The sequence below is a fragment of the Coturnix japonica genome, chromosome 4, assembly GCF_001577835.2.
Source record: "Coturnix japonica isolate 7356 chromosome 4, Coturnix japonica 2.1, whole genome shotgun sequence".
Lineage (NCBI taxonomy): Eukaryota > Metazoa > Chordata > Aves > Galliformes > Phasianidae > Coturnix > Coturnix japonica.
In genome coordinates, this window is record NC_029519.1 from 81,384,707 (window position 1) to 81,404,280 (window position 19,574).

The 19,574-nt window shown below is 47.5% G+C and overlaps 1 protein-coding gene across 2 annotated transcripts in view; it reads left to right on the forward strand.

Moving 5' to 3' along the window:
- SFXN5 (sideroflexin 5) overlaps positions 1-19,073 on the forward strand; it is a 73,047-nt gene extending 53,974 nt beyond the window's left edge. For both annotated transcript variants that reach the window (XM_015863029.2, XM_032444619.1), the window contains 2 exons: positions 1,218-1,335; positions 15,089-19,073. In XM_015863029.2, coding sequence (XP_015718515.1) covers positions 1,218-1,335; positions 15,089-15,166 — 196 coding nt within the window. In that variant the 3' untranslated portion in view covers positions 15,167-19,073. The remainder of the gene's footprint in view (positions 1-1,217; positions 1,336-15,088) is intronic.
- Positions 19,074-19,574: the final 501 nt, after the last annotated feature.

Below are 19,574 nucleotides of genomic sequence, written 5' to 3' on the forward strand. Positions count from 1 at the left end.
GAGATGCACCTGCAGAATAACCCAGGCTTTACCCCAGGCTAGCAGCGTGCCCTGGTGTGGGAAATGTTGCCTGACATGTTTTTGTGCTGCCATCCCAATGCAAAGGCACCAACCTGGAGGTTTCTGACCATGTTTGATGCCCTCGTCAGCATACACAGGATGGTCAGGACAGAGATCAACACTGAGGCTAAGGAGCAAAGGCCATAGCTAGCAACTGTGGCTGCCTCTCTATGTTGCTAAAATGCTCTGAATGCTCAAACAAAAATCACCACCTATTTGCTGCCTTAGTTCCATTTGTTTTGGATTGGTAGAAAGAAGTTGAATGGGCAATGCAGTTTCGGTGCAGCTAGCTTCAGTACAAACCCCTGCTGAATCATATGTGACACCCTTAGCGTCTGTGAACTGTCTGAGATCCTGTATCCCTAAATATACACAGATTGCCATCTTCTATTAGCAAGGTCTTGTCCCTGACTTGTGGTGTTAATTGCATCAGAAGGGTCACTTAATGGATCATTATCAGAACCTGACCTCGCAGAATCTTTACATGTTTGCTCTTAACAACTCCTGAACTCATAGATGCCCCCCGAGGACAGCTGGTGTTAAAGCATCCTTATCACCCTCTCTGCAGATGTTTCATTTTTAGCAAATTAAGCTATTGTCAAGTTTACTACTTTATTACCACATTAGCAAAGTTGTATGCCTTTTGCAGTACGCCTGTGTGATGCAGCTGACAGAGTTCACAGTGTCTCTAAGCAGTTTGATTTCCTTCTGCTAACCCAACAGTCTGCAGAGTCTCAAAGCAAGCAATGCTTGTCCATGGCCAGATCACCTCTGGTGCAGCTGACTCCACTGTGGGATGGTTTGAAATGGGAGAAGCATGTGAACTGATCCTATTTAGTGACCCTGGAGGTGCTGCAGAACTGTGGAGATGTGGCACTGAGGGACGTGGTCAGTGGACATGGTGGGGTGGGTTGGGCTTGGGGATTCCAGGGGTCTTTTCCAACCTGAGTGATTCTTTGATTCTATGATGTAGGATCTTCTGTGGGTGAGCTTGAACTTGCTCTCATCAGCTGGGAGGACCCACTAAGGAGCAACCTGTGCCACCTGTGGAGGAGCACAGTGGGTCTGGTTGAACGCTAATGTCCATTTGGATGATGGCACAAAATAATGTTATCTTGTTATCTGCAAAATGGTCTAACAGAGTCTTTCCTTTCCAGGACATCACTTCTGAGGTCCCGTCCCCGGATGGTTCTCCCAGTCCAAAGCCTTGTGTGCCTCGCTGCCTTTGGCCTGGCCCTCCCCTTGGCCATTAGTCTCTTCCCACAGATGTCTGAGGTCAGTGCACTGCTTCCTTCAGTGGGATGTCTCACGTTGTCTTATCAGTGCTGTGGTTTGTTTTGCTCTCCTGAGTAATATGCCAATATAAGTTCTATTTGTTTCAAAAGCTGATTTCCCTTGGTCTCCCCTGGCCAATTCCATTGCACCAGTATTGGTCTCTACTGGTTATTTCCATGTTCTTTTTGTCTGGATGGCTTTGTCCCCAGCTTCTAGCCAGGGAATCTCGTTGTACACTTGTCTGCAAGGCTGAAAAACACATTACAAATCTTCTGTTGTTCTTCTAGCTGTTTACAGACTGAGATGAAACTGTCCCTTAATTTTCTGTTTAAGAAACAGAATTTCTCTGAATCTTGGAGCCTTTTGCTAAAAGACGTGTTTTCTGATGCTTTAATGATTCATGTGGCTCTTTCTTAAACTTTTTCTAATTAGTCAACATCCTTTTTGGAGCATTTCCATGAGAGCCAGACGTGGTATTCCAGTAAGAAGTTGCACAAGTACCAGTTACAGGGCTGTGTGATTTGCTTGCTTCTGCTTGAGTTCGTACATCCACAGCACGCGTTAGTCATTTTGGCATGAGCTCAGCTTTAATTCCCTGTCCATCAGTTGTCTGCTGTGATCCCAAGTTCTGCTCTGAGGTTTTTGTTATGAAGGAATGAGGGCTCTTTCCAGGTCCAGCACCCATTGGAAGAACATATCCGTAGTTCCCTTTGGACGTTGAGCTGTTATGCTCCTGGTTCCAGGCAAAGGAGCTTCATCCACAAGTAGGTAGCAGAGGACAAAAGACCTTCTTCAAGAAAGCCCAAGAGGCAAGACCACATTGACCCCAAAAATAACATTGCCACTCTTCCCTCAAAATGATGTCCTATACATTCATTGCTTCCAGAGGCAACTTCAGGTTTGACCATAGTACAGTGCACACCAACTTCCTTCCTACAGCTCCCATGCAAGCCAGAGGTCCCTGGGTCTTAGCCTCACAATTATTCAATACGTTCTCAGAATCTCTGTCTTCGCAAACCCATAGCAGCACTCCGTGTTATTTTCTTCCTTCTCACTGATGACACACATGTTTAAAAGGATTGGCCAAGCCAAACCATTCTTTCAACATAGACAGGAAACTGACCCTACAATTCTGTACGATTTAGCACATTTTCAGTGTTTTCATTGTATTTGTTATTTCAGTTCTTTATGTGGAAATGAAGCTCACAAAGTCTTTTTGCATTTTGTACTCAGCTTTATGAGTGACTGATAGTCCATATCATGTCGCATCTGATAATGCAGCTTGGAGAATGGTGTTGATGCTAACAGCTATATGAATGCTAGCCCACAAGAAAAAGAAAGGTCTGGCTTCCTTCAGAGGATACACACATTGCAGACATCAGGCAGTACTGAAAGCCATACAGCATCACTTGAAAGTGACCTTCTAAAAGCAGATGAAATGTTATCTGCAGTGTAAACATGAATCAGTGCTGATTAGTAGATCAAACAGAATGACGTGCTCCCTGCCCACGCGTCATGTCAATGAACAGAAACCACTACAGCTGGTGGTGTAGCTCCTCACCTGCTGGGGTCTTGTCTTTGCTCAGCTGGACTTAGCTCTGCGCACACAGCTGGACCTCAGATCTCTTGATGCCAAGAATTCAGGTTTTCCGAAGCAGCCTTTGTGTGATCAGTCTTCCTGGTAGGTTTGCATTACTATAAATGCATGTGAAAGTGTGTAAGGGCGTTCCTCCCATTCCTCAAAGTCTCACTGACATATCCTCAGTGGTCAGCAACTTTGGGGATGCTCAAGTGAGCAAAGTAGGTGACTTAGAATCATAGAATATTCCAAGTTGGAAGGGGCACATAAGGATCATTGAGTCCAACTTGTGGCTCCACACAGGACCACCTAATGACTTACCTAAACAGCCTCTCCAGAGCCATTGGATGTTTGAAAGTTGACCTCTCTCTATGTGTATGTACATCAGTATGTATGTGTGTATTTGCTTTTCCTTATAGCTGCAGCAGGTGAAGCAGCTGTGAGTACAGCACAACCAAGATGATGCTATTGTTGTGATGAGCTCTACTCAGGGAGTAAATTATTAATGACAAGATGTGATAGGTGTTTTCTGTTCCAAAAATATGATTGTGGTCTGAGCAGCAAGCCTTTCAGGAATTGTAAATGGGCCAAATTCTGCTTTTAATCACTCATTCACAGTTCATTTTCTTTAGTCAGAGAGCAAACACAGAAGCTGGTGTGTTATCAAGCTCTTGTTTTAGCATGGGAGCTTGCCTGGCTACCTTTGATCCTCTCTGTTTGGAGCACGTTTCAAACTTAGGGTGAGTTTGCAAGCAGAATTAAGAATCCTTGTGGCAGATCTAATATATATCCCACATAAAAGCAGCCTTTTTAATCAAGGGTCAACTAAATGCCACTTCCCTGGCTTGCCAAGTACCTGCCAACCTCGGAGCACTGTGGTCGTGCTCTGGTTGCATAACGTCCTGGTACTGAATGAATGGTCTCCCCAGCTTTGATTCTGATTTACAGCCATGGCTGCTCCAGAGCTATTCCCATTTTAAAGGGAGCATAAGAGAAATCAGGATTCATCTCTGATTGTGTACAGAAGCATCAGTATCAACCAAATGAAAATTATGAAGCTGAACAGCCTTCACATGCTGGGAAAAAGAATACACCCAGACCTCCTCATGGGCCTGGCTAATACCTCCAGTTATCCTTGATTTCATACAGTTGGAATCCCCTTTTGCTGGCATGCCAGAATTAGGCCTTCTTTTCTATGTCTTACGGTGCTGAAGATGACCTTATAAAAATATAACTTCAGTGTAAGCCATATAGACATGGGTCCTTGAGGCAAAGCATGCTTAAGACACTCAGAAACATGCTTTCATCCCAACATAGTGTTAACTCCAGTACCTAAATACATCAATATGCATTAAATAACTCACTGCTGTTAAGTTTAGGAGAATCATCTAGTTAATGCATTTAGCCCACAACCTTGAACTGCCTCCCATGCCCCCCGGGGAATCTCTCTTCTAGCCGCCTATCCTACAGCATCCCCACTGACAACTCCTACTCAGCTATGCACTGCCAATAGAAACAGCTGTGACAGTTCCAAACTGAAAATGGGACTTGTGCAAATGAAATTCAGTGTAGCAGCAAAAGAAATAACCATGGGGTTGCTCCACCGATTTTCCTCCTTTTGGTCCCTGCTCATTCAGATCATTCATTTTTCAGCATCCAAGAGGATGCTGTTGAGCTTCCAGGGGGTTGCAAAGGTTACCTTGCCTCGTGCCAAGCGTGTTGGGTCATGGTGATAAAAGAAGCACAAAGACAGGTGAGAGGTGGAGCTCTGACAAGAGCTGATGGAAGAGAACCCTTCCACTGGCCATCATACACGTGCCCTCACCACAGGTTGAATTTAAAGGGTCTTAGTAACCAGCTGGGGCAAAACAAGCCATCTTCCGGAATTAGGCTGATTGCAGCTGAAAGCCTTTTCTTAAAAATAATCTTCCTTTTGGATCTCCAGGACAAGGGGAATAAACAGCCTAAAATCCAAGGCTGAGCTATTGTTTTCCAATCTGTTTTAGCCTTCATCTTGTTGGCAGGCTGCTTTAGAAAAGCAAAAGGTTAATGAGCCAATGTGCAGTGGGATTATTGCAGTAAAGATGACAGTGAACCAGTAATTACTAATTAGATGCAGTTTAACAGGAGGAACAAGTGAAATCTCCTCTTCACCAACTGTCAATAATTAGCAGATTTGGTGAGGTTGAAATGTGTCCACAGTTAAAAGGCTGATTTTTTAATGAAATGGCACTTGACAAAAGAGCTGTATGGAGGTCACAGCCATAGCCCTCGAGACGCTTCCCTATACCATACTTAGGAGGGAAATCAGATGCAAGACAGCAGGGGGTCCTCATGAAACCATTTCTCCCTTGGGATTGCATCGCATTGGGGGAGGGGAGCAAGAGGGATTCTCTGCAGTAATTTTGTCCAACTTGGATGAGAAGCAAAGGAAAGGATTTGCCAGCTGCCATGGGGAAAAATTGTTTGAGAAGTGAGAAGTTCTGTGGTATTTCTTTGCTTTTGGGTATGAGGAATGGTTTTTGGAGAGTGTGGTAATGTGAGTGTGTTGGCCAAAGTCTACCCTTGGGGTGGAGGTTGACCTTGGAAGGAAGTCTGCTTAGAAAAGAAGAAATGGCATGAGGTCCTGAAGGACTGGCAGGAGGCTGGAAGCTCAGCTGTATGTGTCTGCCAAGGACTGAAGGAGATTCAAGCCATACCCTGAGGTTTTGGCTTCCTACTGACACACAGATGATGCTCCTCCGTTGACTTAGGAGGTTCTTTTGAGGTTTCTTCCTTGCACAGAACTCTAATGTAGGTTGCTAGTTTGTCTTCTAAATAAATAACAGCCCGTGGAAGTCATAAACTAACTAGATCTCTACATGTAAACCCAGCACAAGATGGGTTACTGGCCCAGCCTTATCGATAGAATTATTAAGGTTGGAAAAGACCTCTGAGGTCATCAAGTCCAACCATCAACCCATCATCACCACCATGACCACTATTAACCCTTGTGTATATATACCTGTTGTCCCCAAGGCCTGAGCGTTGATTCTGGTTCCTGTTGGTCTATGCCAATGCAGCCCATGGGGACAGTTCTGCTTTGATTTCAAGCCTTTCTCTCAATAGTGGCACAGGGATACAGGACTTCAGTCCCACAGCACCAAGTCCATGCCAAGAAGGTGACCATGCAATGTCTGCAACCTCCTGAGCAGAAGAAGTTGTAAGCATTGCTCTGGGGCTTCAACCTAAGGGGTGAGCAAGAAACATGAACCTGACCCTGAGCTCAAGTGGGGGAAGGTTTCAATCTCATCCAAACATTACTTTAAGGAAAAGAACTTTGAGTTCTTTATCTGTAGCAAGGAGCACTGCCACCCCAATCCCTGCCAGTGCTGCTACTGCTGGTGGCTTTGCAGGGCATGGAGGGCTTGGTCTGAGCATAAGCTTTGGGAAGAGCATGAACACACACTGCCTGCAGGAAGGGTCTGGTCTGCGGGGTCATCACGTAGCAGCATTGAGGTTTACAACTGTTTGCACCTTGCAGTGTAATTACGAGGCTCAGTGACATCCCTGGGCCGGGGAAGGTCACGAGTGAGCAGAGCTCTGATTGATTTGGAGCCTCTGTCTTTGTTCTCACCTTCCCTGTCCGAGGGGCTTTGATTTGTGACAGCTTTTTGAAGTCTGCTCCTGAGAGCGGCCCTTTGTTTCACCTCCAGAATAGATGGGAGCCAGCCCTAAAATCAGACCCTGCACCAGCAGAGCTGATAGTGGGAAGCAGCGCTTCAACCCAAAGTGTTTTCTGTGGCCATTGGAGTGGGTGTGGGAGAATGGACCCCTTTGTACTGCCCAGGGGCTGCAGCAGCGGTGTCGGATGGGATCTGGTTTCATGTTTATATCTCTGTCCCTGGGATACAGGTTCAAGTATGTAAACTATCTATCCTGCAAGCACAGGCTCCTGCAGGTGTGTGGGTGCTGGTGGGCATAAAAAAACATTCCTGACACCATCTCTTTTGAGGAGTCTTCACCTCCTGATGGCTATAAGCCATTAGGAGTCAAAAGAAAGCGCTGACATCCGACAACTCCGGATAAACAGCTAAACGTTAACCCTTGAAGTGGCTCAAAAAAACACACTTAAAAGGCACTTTGTGGAAAGAAGCCATTTTTTTTTTTAGTTCCAGTTCTGTTAATTGCTGTCTTTCTTCGGGACACCTTTCAGCAGCACCTCCTGTAAACAGAGCAGCAGCTCCAAAGCGCTGCCCTTGGGATTCCTGCCCTTGTTGTAGGGCAGCACAAAGACATGGTCACACACTGTGCTCCATGCAATCACCCAAGCTCCTGCTTGGCCCGAAAGCGAACACCTTTCCTTTCTTTCTACTGGCCCAGCCTGAAAATCTGGGCTCTATTATTGATCACCAGCAGCTGGTTTATATTTGGGGCAGCTGGCTCCATCCGTGGCTCTCCCCTGGCTTACCAGGGGAGGTTAACTCTCCAGTTATTGCATAAATCCTTTTAAAGGCATCCATTTTAGCTCATCTGAAACAACCTCCCCTCCGAGTGCTCCAAGTGAGCCATCAAGGATACGAGCTGAGGAAGGCGGCCAGTTGTCCAGACTTGCCTGCTGCAAGTGTGCTTGGTTGTTACTGCAGAGAATGGGTTATTAATCACATTTCCCAAGCACGAGTGTATATAATTATCCGTAATTGCTTATTAAATCGTTTGGATCTAGCAGCCTGTTTCTAATGAGGCTGTTGGTCTTTCAAGGGAAGGAACTGCAATGAAGGCTTGGGCTCCTGAGGAGCTTGCTTTGCTTCTTTAAAGCAGTAAGAATACCCCTAAATCCCGAGCAGGTATTGAGCTCCTCCTTAATAGCTGGAGAATTGCAGGGTTCAGCATTCTCACCAAGCAGCAGCAAATGCTCTCTTCCTCAACACAACTGCTTGAGGGGCTCTGGATAGAATGAGCCTAATTGCTCACTTCCATCAAAAGGGATATTTCTGTACACCCACAGAGCCCTCACCTCTGCAGTGGGGACTTCTCAGGGCTGTGTTTTAGGTGATGGCTCTGTTTTTAGTCTTGCTATTTAAAACCTGCATTTATTTGCTTGTTTGTTTCAGAACTTGAGGTTTCTTCTCTTTGAGAAGGCTCCTGGGAGACCTCTTTGTGGCCTTCCACTACTTGACGGGAGCATTTAAACAGGAGGGGGAACGGCTGTTTATGAGCATGGATAGTGATAGGACAAAGGGGAATGGTTTTAAACTGAGACAGGAGATGTTTAGGTTGGATCTTAGGAGGAAGTTTTTCACTCATAGGGTGGTGATGCAATGGAACAGGTTGCCCAAGGAGGCTGTGGATGCCCCATCCCTGCAGGCATTCAAGGCCAGGCTGGATGTGGCTCTGGGCAGCCTGGGCTGCTGGTTGGTGACCCTGCACACAGCAGGGGGTTGAAACCAGATGATCATTGTGGTCCTTTTCAACCCAGGCCATTCCATGGTCTGATGCTTTGTGCCTTGGTGACCTGGTTAAGGGCAGAAGCTGAGGGTTGAAGCCTGGCTGTTGAATTGCTGTATTACAGGCAGGGACATGCACCCAGAGCTGCCTTGCAGCCCTCAATGCCTGCTGCCCTGTGTTATCATCCCACCTGCTGACACTGCTGTCATCAGTCATTCCTACAGCTCCGGAAATTGGTGTGCTGCCGGGCAGTGGGAGCTCATGGCATTGAGACTGCTCTGCTCCAGCCTGGATGGGCAGGAGCCTAAAAGGCTGCACTTCCCTTCCTTCCTTCCCTCCTGATCACTTACTTCTGATGGAAAAGCAACATATATAATTTTTCTCCCAGAGAAGCTGCAGCTCCGTGCATTGGCAGCTGCGTGCTGATAGAGCTGGAGGCAAAACCCCCCCTAATGAAGGTGCTGTCCCATAACTGACCCATAAATCCTGCAGACTCTCCTGTTGTGCTTCAGGGCAGGGTCAGTTGTTCCCATTTAAGGTGAGGGCGGTAACATCTTAAGCCATAGCTGTCTCAGTTGCACATCTCTATCTGAACATCTGTTGATGTATGAGGATATTCCTGCTCGTTGCAGTGCAGAAGCCCCATGGCACCCAAGGTGCTGCTGACACTTTGCATTTTGTGCCTTGCTAAAAGCAGTGACGTTTCCAGGGGACGGTGCAGAGGTGTCAGCAGATGTGATAGAGTGTGAATAGCTTGTGGCACGAGCGCTGCCACCAGCCTACTTTGTCTGTAACAGATGTTGTAGCGTGGTGTGTGTATGTGGCCACATTCAAACCCTTTTCCATCTGGGTCTGAAAAGAGCCTCTGTTTTATTTTCTGACCCATAGAGAGCATGAGATGGATGCTGGTGGTCATAGCAAAAACACAGAAACCTCCTGGAAACCAGGAGCCCCCAGGAGCCAGCACAGCCAAGTAGTCTGCTTCCCTCCTTGTTGTTTCAAGGAGGGTGGAGAAAATGGGGATAAAATCGATTTCAGGCAATGGCTCCAAAATGTACCCTTGATGTAAATATTCCAGCATCAGTTGGAGCAAGCTGCTGGACTAGAAGCTGCCATCAATGAAAAGAAGATCTGAAGTATCTGAAAGAATAATATTTGAGCAAGAAACTGTTTTTTGACCCCGAGGAGGAGTAATAAACCAGAGTAATGAAGTTCTTCTGCTTGCAGAGCTGCGTTAGGTGGGCTTTGGTTGGTGGTGGAAGGGGTTGATGTGGCCCATGATGAAAGATATCTGTAGTTTCACACTGTGGTTGCACCAAGCTGTGAGCAGAGGTGTCTTGTGGCCTTGCTTCTCTCTGGTGGCAGCAACAGGATCCAAGGGACTGGATGTTAGGAGAAGGTTCTGCACCTGATGGACATGGAAGAGGCTCTGCGGGGCAGTAGACTTGGCCCTGAGCTGCTGGAGCTCATGGAACATTGGGACATCACTCTTAGACACTGGATTTGGGTCACGGGACATGTTTTAGTGGGCATGGTAGTGGTAGGCTGATGGTGGGACTTGGTGATCTTTTCCAATTTAATAGTTCTGTGGTCCCATGTTGGAGCCAGGAGTTGGACTTGTTGGCAAAGGTTCCTGAAAGCTGTGGGTGCCCCATCCCTGGAAGTGCCCAGAGCCAGGCTGGGTGTGCTATGAGTGAGCTGATCTGATGGGGGGCACCCAACCCATGTCAAGAGGTTGAAACTGGATGAGCTTTAAGGTCCCTTCTAACCTGGATATCCTATAACTCTATAAGGAGGTGGCAGAGGGCTCCTGGAAGAGCCATGAGGACCCTTGCAGATGACAAGCCATGACCAAGCCTCATTGGCAACGCGGTGACCAGCCCCGTCCTGCCTTCCCCCTTCTCCAGATGCAGCATCCGCCAGGCTGCCTGGCCCTCCCCCTACCAAAACTGGCTGCTTTCTTCCTTCTTCTTCCCCCCCTCCTCTTTTTGGCTGAGCGATGAGCTGTATGCCAAATCCATCTGCTCCTGTCTCCCCTAGCTGCCTTCCATATCGTCGCAGGATCCCTGGCAGTGAGCCTAGACCTATCTCTCTCCCTGCACTCGGAGGAGCACATTCCTTTCTACACCTTTTCCCGAGCTGGGATAGAAATGAGTATCAACCCCAAACAAAAAGCATCTGCTTTCTGCCTGCTTCTGCCTCACCGGACGCGCATGTACGTTACACCCGTGTCAGCAGTGAATGCAAAACACACACAGCCCTGCTCACAGCCCCGGGCTGGCGGAACCGCCGGAGCCTCACGCCCGCTCCCTCCCATCTCCGCAGCACCAGCTGTGACCACCGCACCATTTGTTCCTCCAGCCCACGCCAGCACTCAGAGCCAGTTCTTTATCACCCCAATTAGCCTTGTCTGTGCTGATGAGAGGAGAGAGGCTCCCACTGCAAGGCAGGGATGGGGGGAAGAGAGCTCGCGCGTGGTGGGAATCACCTCTCGCGGTGCCCTTCTATGGCTTTGTTCCCCCAGAGGGGGTAGAATTTACCAGGTCAGCCTGCATTACCTGGGGCATGCTGAGTTATAAACTATTGCTTAAATAAGATTTCCATTTCTTGTTTTGTTCTTGTTTTCTTGGTTATCTGCTGGAGGGAAATGAAGGGAATCCTCCAACTGCCAGGTGTTGCAATGCTCTGCAGTGTCACTTTTCTGGTTGTGTCTGGAGATCCATTTTGGCCATGTCCCCAGCGAGGGTGTCCTTGCCTCTATAGCAAAGCTTTCATTATGCGCTTGGGAAATGCAGTAATTGCCCCTTCTTCATGAGGATAAGCTGATGGAGCTGGGATTGTTCAGTCCAGAGAAGAGGAGGCTCAGGGGAGACCTTATTGCTCTCTACAGTGACCTGAAAGGAGGTTGTAGCAGGGTGAGGGTTGACCTCTTCTCCCAGTAGACTAGTGATAGGATGAGAGGTAATAGCTTTAAGTTGTACCAGGGGGTTGTTCAGGTTGGATATTAGGAATTTTTTTTCTCTGAAAGAGTGGTCAGGCACTGGTAGACTGCATAGGGAGGTGTTGAAGTCGCCATCTCCTGTGCTGTTATGCCAGTATAACAAGTGGTCAGTGCTACACTGATGGCTGCATCAGCCTGAAAACCTGCTTTTTTTCCCCCCACAAACCAGCCCCTTCTCATCACTCTCCAGCGGTGATCTTCATACACCATGTTTTCTCATATACTGGTTGTGAGCTTGGATCCCTCTTGTTCTTTTGGTGCCACTGCTGAAGACCCACTTCTTTTAGGGATCTTGGTGCTGCCTTCCCAGAGACAGGAAGGGAGTGCATCCTTTGGCCCAGCACAAGTAGATCTTCCTCACTGAGAGGAAGAGGATGGACACAGTTCCCATGTGGGTGCTTAGTTTGGAAGGACACAGTTGCCCCATGTAGAATGAGACAGATCCTATCATATAGTGGAGAACCCTTCATGATGGCCATTCCCTGTTAGAGGAGTTGCCATCATGGTCATGACCAGGAAAGACCCTGCGGAGGGTCTTCTTTGAAGCTTAGACACAAGAAACATGGCATAAAGACCTCTGTGGTCTCTCATGATGTCTAGAGGAAGGTTGGCTGAGTGGGTCTGGGATGCTGGGCAGCTACAACAGCAATCTGCATCAAAATAAAGAAAATAATTTCTAGCAGGAAACTGATGGATTGGAAGAATTAATCAGCATGTGCAACGTCAGCTTGTGAATGTTGTCTTGATATCTGTAACCCTCTGACTGAATGCACCTCCTCATCATTCTGCATTTGATTTCATAGGGTGAGGAATCAGTAATTCCCAAGGTTAGCAGTAGTGCTTTCTAACTCGTCCCTCCTTGGATACACCCCTTGGAGCTCATGTAGCTGAGGTTCTAGAGCAGGAATTCAATGCCTTTGTATCTGCTTTAGTGAAGTCAAACAGAAACGGATCTGCGGTTTGCTCCAGTTCAACCAGTCACACTCCAGTAAAGTTATTTTGCGTCTTCCTAGACTTCAGAAAGGGGCATAGGTAAGCCCTGTAATACTCATCTCCAAACCAACCATTCTTGCTGAGTTTCATCTGATTCGTACTTAAACCTTCCCACCTCAGAGCCACCAGACCTCCCCCAGACATCTGGTTGGGATACTTTGCTCCTTCCCTCTCAGATGCTCTTTCTGCTGCTCAACTTGAGTCTTCCTCACTGCTTTCTGACTTGTGTCCCAAGGCAGCATGAACAGACTAATACACTTTTTCTCCCTGTGTGTGCCAATGCCTTCAACTTCTCCCTTCTTGACTCAACACGTCCAGGCCATCATCATTTCCCTGTAGAACCTGCTTTCTGACCTCTAATCTGGGATCCAGTGGAGCCAGTGGGGCTTTCTTTGGAGAGCAAGTCCAACACTGATGGACCCAGAGGACCCACGTTGTGCTTCTGTGTCTATGATGGTTCTCAGTTGCTTTCTATGTAGGCATCCCAACCAGAGCTTGGGTTTTGCTGTTCTAAGCCACCTCATGCCCCTAAGTCCTTCCAACTGGTCAGGGTTGGGCCACCCAACTGGCCAGGGTTGGTCTACCCAACCCCAAGTCATTGATATACTCCTCTCTCCATGATGTTTTCATACTGGTGGGTGAAAACACCCAACTTGAGTGCCTAGGAGCTTTTCCCGTCTGTGTTTGGAAGAAGGAAAACAAAACAATGGGAAGAAAAGCTGTGTCAGAGCCAGGCAGATCAGAGTTAATCCTCCCTCAAAATGGATCCTGTCAGTGCTGGTGGACGTGAGAATCGCCTCTCCTCTACCTTTGCTGGGTGCTCTCCCATCACAATGCTTCACTTTGTGTTTCGGCACAGAAAGAAATGGTGAAGTTGCTAATAATGGCACGAAAAGAAAATATGCTACATCTGTTATGGATAGCAGTACAAAATTAGCTGATCACACCTCTGACACCCAAGATGTCTTCACTTAAAATACTCGTTGGCTTACTTTACATAATTTGCTGATTATATTTAAAAGAAATACAATTTTGCAATTACTGTTCTTTCTGGTGTGCTATCTATGCATCATTTTCTTTTTATGTTTATATATTTCTCCTTCATTAGTGCAGTCTGAAGGGTGATTAGATCCCTTCAAACATTTTACAGAGGTTAAACGTTGATTAAGATTTAATTATTACTGTAAATAGCTTGGAATGACATATGGTGCAAAAACCTGACATATGTGCATTTGAATAAATGAAGTGCTATTTCCCATGATGCTTCAGTAGCTGTTTAACAGCTTTGCTGAAGGGTTATGTTGCACCTCATGTTAAGATTGCTTTGATGTTATATTTTGTTGGGTTTTTGCAGCTGAAAGCTAAGAACAGTTTTTCCAGTTTTTAAAAACATTGAATATTTTAAATACCTAAATTGTTTTGCACAAATTTTTGCTAATTTGTCTAACTAGGTTAAACATTTTCAAAAGCATTTCGATTTTTAACGTGGGCTCCTCGTATTGTGTCAGCAGCAGCAGCACCCATTGGGTGGATGGGATTTCCCAAAGTCGGATGGCGTGAGGCTCCCCGTCCCATTTGGGCATGGGGACACCCGGCTCCTCCTGGGGACGCAGCGTGATGGAGAGCAAGGGGATAGGAATTTCATAGGGATGGAAGAAGGAATAGGGACAGCACACTGTTGTTTCTTAGTTGTACACCAGAACGCTTCCTGGCGATGCTGAGTGTGATGTCTAGGCTGTACAAATGGTAGGAGTGGGAAGACAGATGCTGGAATCATAGAATTGCTAAGGTTGGGAAAGACCTCTCAGGTCATCAAGCCCAACACATCCCCACCACGTGCGCTAATCATGTTCCTCAGTAACGTGGTCCTTGATAAGACAAGGGGGGATGGTTTAAAAATGAGACAGGAGAGGTTTAGGTTGGATCTTAGGAGGAAGTTTTTCCCCCAGAGGGTGGTGACACACTGAACAGGTTGCCCAAGGAGGCTGTGGATGCCCCATCCCTGCAGGCATTCAAGGCCAGGCTGGATGTGGCTCTGGGCAGCCTGGTCTGCTGGTTGGTGACCCTGCACATAGCAGGGGGTTGAAACTGGATGATCATTGTGGTCCTTTTCAACCCAGGCCATTCTATTATTCTATGAAAATCATTATATGATTCGAGCTGTGGGATTTGGTCTCACACTGGTGACACCAAACCACCCAGAGTTCAGCTGTGATTCTTCTTGCTGGAGAGTGCAGAGAGCCCCGACTTTGGAAAATGAAAGGAAAATGGTGGGTGGTATCTTTGTGGTGCTCCTGTAATTCCTCAAAGGTTGCCAGGCAGAGAGCAGACATCATTTGATGCAATGTAAGTCCATTTAAACGAGGGTGGTTTGGGGCTCAGTCAGAGTAAAGCATGTTAAAGACCCTGCTAAAGGTGGACTCTTTAATGTAGTGTGTTGAGAGAGGACGTAGGAAAATGGTTTCAAACCTCAAGAGGGCAGATTTAGACTAGGTATAAGGAATAAGTTGTTTACAGTAAAGGTGGTGAGGTACTGGCTCAGGTTGCCCAGAGAGGTACTGGTATCTCATCCCTGGAGACAGCCAAGGTCAGGCTGGATGGGGATCTGAGCACTGATGGAGCTGTGGGTGTCTCTGTTCATTGCAGGGAATGGGACCAGATGGCCTTGAAGGGTCCCTTCCAACTCAAGCATTTCTTATTATTTTATGGCCATCTCCATGGTGCTGACACTGACTTTGCCTCTGCTTCCATAGATCGAGACGTCTCGCCTGGAGCCAGAGATCGCAATGGCCACCCCCAGTAAGACCGTCATCTACAACAAGGGGTTGTAAGTGGGAGCTGCAGACCCCTCCACCCAGAAAATCTGGGGAGGGAGAGGGGGGGGAAACGTGAGACGTCGACGGGGAGAGAACGCAGCAGCAAGACAACACAAATCCTAGAGCTCAGCGATAGTCCTACTGCTCCCGGGGAGCGGGAGTTGGGTAACACTGCTGGAGAGCTGACACCTCTCACACCACTCAACACAACTAACATTAAAGAGTTTTAACTTAGCAACATCGAGAAACTAACATTCAAACACTTTTTAGATGACTAGCAGAGGAATGATCTCTTAACTTCTAGCACTGCATGGAGAGGAGTTTACGGGATGGTTACATGGCTGTACCTAACTACATGGAAGTAGGCTTCACCCAGCAAATTTTGTTTTCAATGCAAATTAAATCACGGCACTGACACTGCATGAAAGTCATTCTGCAGGGACTGACGGGAGCATGGCTTTGAAGCTCTTGATAGGGTGTTTGATAAGTGTCTTCTATCAGTTCCATGTCAGTACTGCCCCAGCTGCCACCCAGCACATCAGCATGGGGTTCAAGGTCCTGGAAAGCCAATGTGCCCTGCATGGGATGGGATCTTCGAGCAGAATGGATGGGATTTGTCCTCTCTGTGAGTAAGGCAGTCTGAGCTACGTGGGTGGGGTTCCATAAGGGATTCGTGAAGCTGCTCCACTTTGAGTCCAGCTGTCTTTTGTTTGGATGCAGTGATGGGGCACTGCTGGGTACAGGAGCCACATCCCACCTGGGTGTGTGGTCCCATGGCCCCACAAACCTCCTCTTGGTTGAGTTTGGGGCCGTAATTTGTCTTTCCATTATCTTTTACCCAAAGGTGTAAAGAGCGGAGTTGGAGTGTGGCCACTGGGATCGTTACAGGGATCAGAGTGTGGTGGTGTTGAGCACGGCCAAATGCAATGGTCACCATCACTCCAATGCCAACTTGTTTGGACTAGGGGAGGGTGGGGGGAGCAGGGGAAACCAAACGTACACTGACGCAGAATGTATGCAAAAGGATGTGTTGCAATGTTTGGGAGCAGCGCAGCAGATTCCGTCCCCACGCTGGTGTGGATCAAATAATTGCACATTGAAAATAAGAGTTTTATGGACATCCACACCAACCTGGAGGGGAGAAGAGGCCAGCAGTGCTCTCCCCATCCCTGCTGCTGATGGGACAGCTCCCGGTCCCTGGTGCTGGTGGGAGTGCTGAGCTCATGGAGCAGGTCTGTATTTCCACCTGCGCAAGGGACAGCTCGATTTGACCCAGCAGAGTTCTTCTAATGCACTAGATCAGATGAATGTACAGTCAGCACGTGCTTAATGTATGCTTAAATACGTGCTGGCTCTGATGGTGTAACTGAGCCCAAAGCTGAGTGGACCAGAAGCCTCCAAGGTGGGTTTTGTGGCTGCCACAGCCGTTCTGCTGGTATGCTGCAGAACTGATTGATCTCAGTCTTTTTCTTCTTTTGGGGGGGTTGTGACCAAGGCTTTGTAGTGGGGTGGTTTCTGCAAAGGTTTGGTCTTGTATCGTAATTACTGATCAAAGCTAGTGAGCTCCAGCCACCTGCAGGGTCTGCAGATGGAGTGAGCAATGTACAGCAGGGGGTGAGCTGGCAGCACGCGATGCCAGCGGCACTGGCTGGAGGAGAGCAGGCTGCAGGGTTCCTAATACACACTGCCCTATGAAATATGAGAGAGATATCCTGCTCCGTGGGCAAGGACTGGCCTCAGGGATGTCAGAAGAGCAGCATTTGGGGATCACGGCTCGGGTCAAACCCAGCTGCGCAGCACAAGTGACAATCAGTCAGTGAGGCCGGATTTGTTGTTTCCTGTACAAATCCCATCAAACTTATTTTATTTCATGTATTGGAAAATGGGGCGTAGAGCTTCTGCTGAGAAGGACCTTTCTGCCTCCTGACCCAGCCTTTCCCAAGCTCTTGGTTCTTCCACTTCACTCTGGCATTTGGAAGGCAAAGGGGCTTTTCCTGCACGGTTCCTAAACTTCTCCAGAATCCCCCACAGCCATTGCATTGCATAGTGCCTACCACGTGTATCAGCAGTGCTTCTGGGGTGTGCTGTGGGGCTGGAGAGTTGAAGTTTGGCTCTACATCTCCCAGAACATTGTGCTGACTATAGGTGCATTGCATATACATAGTATTTTTTTGTATTTACATCTATATCTATAAGGGCAGCAGAGCTGAAACCCCGCTTTGGAGTTGGGCTTCAACCCTACTGCCCGTCCCCTTGTTGTCCATTGGTCTGTCGCCTGCCATGGGAGCAGCACAAGATATGTGCAAGAGGAGGCCCACCACATTTTGGTGGATGTGTGGTCCCTTTTGTGCAACACAAGCATGGCTGTGTCCCCACCATGAGGTTCAGAGGTCTCCACCAAAGCCTCTGCAGCTCCCACAGCTGTTGCAGCATTGGGACCCTTGCTTCAAAATCACCAGGATGGTTTTGCAGACACTGACCCGACCTTTAGGGAAGCACCAGCCTGCAAAGCTTGTGGGTTTTCACCATGGCACACTCAAATCACTGCTGTCACTTGGGGGAAACATCCTTGCCCTTCTTGTGCTTTGCCCAAGAGCTCAAGGTTGGCAATTGGGCTCCGATCAAAAAGTTGACTCAGCATGGAGCTTAACTCTTGGTACAGCCTGAAAAATGAAAAGCATGGCACTGGAAAGCGATAGCACATTAGTGCTGTTTATTAGGACAGCAAATTGTGCCAAAAAGGAGCTAATGATAACATTGTACACATTCACTTAATAGCTAATTAATCTCTTCGACTCTCCTAATGTACAAAAGGAGCCTTCGGTTTGCGAGAACAACTCAACCATTTGCATTTATTATTTCCTATAATTGGGGAACTTGAAGAAATGGGAAGGAAAAAACCCACCTCACACATCAAGTTGTTCACCTCAGCAGATAATAATAATGAGATGATCATCTCCAGTAGTATTTAATTAGAAATGTCGCAGCTAATTGATTTCTTGGATATGTTAATTAAGAAATAATGAGGACCAGGTTGCAGCAAAAGTTGCCAGCAAGAAGTTTGATTCCCTCCTGGAAGAGGTCCTTGGGCTGCTCCCCATGGGCTATCACCCCTGTCCCTGGTCCTGCAGTGGGCCATAGGGTTGGGAATTGAGCCCATGGCTCAGCAGTTGGTTCCTTCCTCCTGCAGAATGAGTTTTAGGAAATAACCAGGTCTGATCTTGCCGATCCCTTTGGATTTCCCTTGCAGGATGAAGGGAGTGAGTACCAACGTGTGGCACAACAACCCCAATAGGTCCCTGCCCTGCTTCTTCCCTGAGCAGCCTGATGCAGTGGTTGGCAACTCTGTCCATTGCACGAGGTTGGCACCGGATGATCATTAAGATCCTCTCCAACCTAATCTTTCCTATGATTCTGTGATCTTTGAGATCCATTCTGACCCAACCATTCTGTGATTCTACGATACAAATATTTTATGCCTTTGTCCCATGTGGTCTCACAACCCAAAACTGTTTTGGGGGGTTTTTTATTTTTGAGCTGCTTATCTGCTTTGCCTCCTTCCTCAGTTTTCCTTCCACGAGCTCGGGCACGGCTTCATTCTTTTCTGCTTCATGCTCATCATTTCTCTCCATCCCCACGCAACCGGAGCTGTCGTCCTCGCAGACCTCAGGTTACGCCGGGTTCCCACTCACAGCCCCTGGCACCTCCTTGAGTCCCATTTGGGAATCAGCCCCTTGTGACATCCTGGTGGCTCCGTACGGCTGCCTCGGGGGCACTGCTCCCGGCCATGTCTTCCAGCCGCACACCCCGGCACAGCCCCGGAATGCACACAGTCTCTTTTTAACCTTCTCAACAGACTGATGGACCACAACACTTTGTGTAACACTTGGACATGTCTGGAATAAAAGCATTTAAAGACTTCGTTGACGATTGGTAGCACTCGGGGATGGGTGAGGGCTGGAAGGGAAATTTGGGTTTGGTTGGGGCCAACAGCAAAATTTGGGTCTGGGATGGGATGGGAGCAAAGTTTGAGTCTCATTGGGTAGTGGGGAAATTGGGAGCCAAATTTGGATCTAGGCTCAGAGCTTGGCATGGCCAATCACACTGATGTAAGGGTTGACAAAGATTTGAGGCTTTTAATGTCTCATTGATAGGATTTTTTTATGTGTTATTTGCAGAGTGGAACTGCTCTGGGGATGTGGCTTTTCCCTTTGCACACATGGAGAGGGCTGCCCCTTTCCAAACAGCAGGAATTATGATGTATCTCCCAATAAAATTATTATATTTGGGTATATCATATTTCATTATTATATTTGTGTTATGTCATGACTACTTGTGTGTGTATATCTCAGTATGTATGTATCAACCCAGCAAGCTGATGGTTGGACTCAATGGGTCAAATGGTCCTTTCCAACCTTAATGA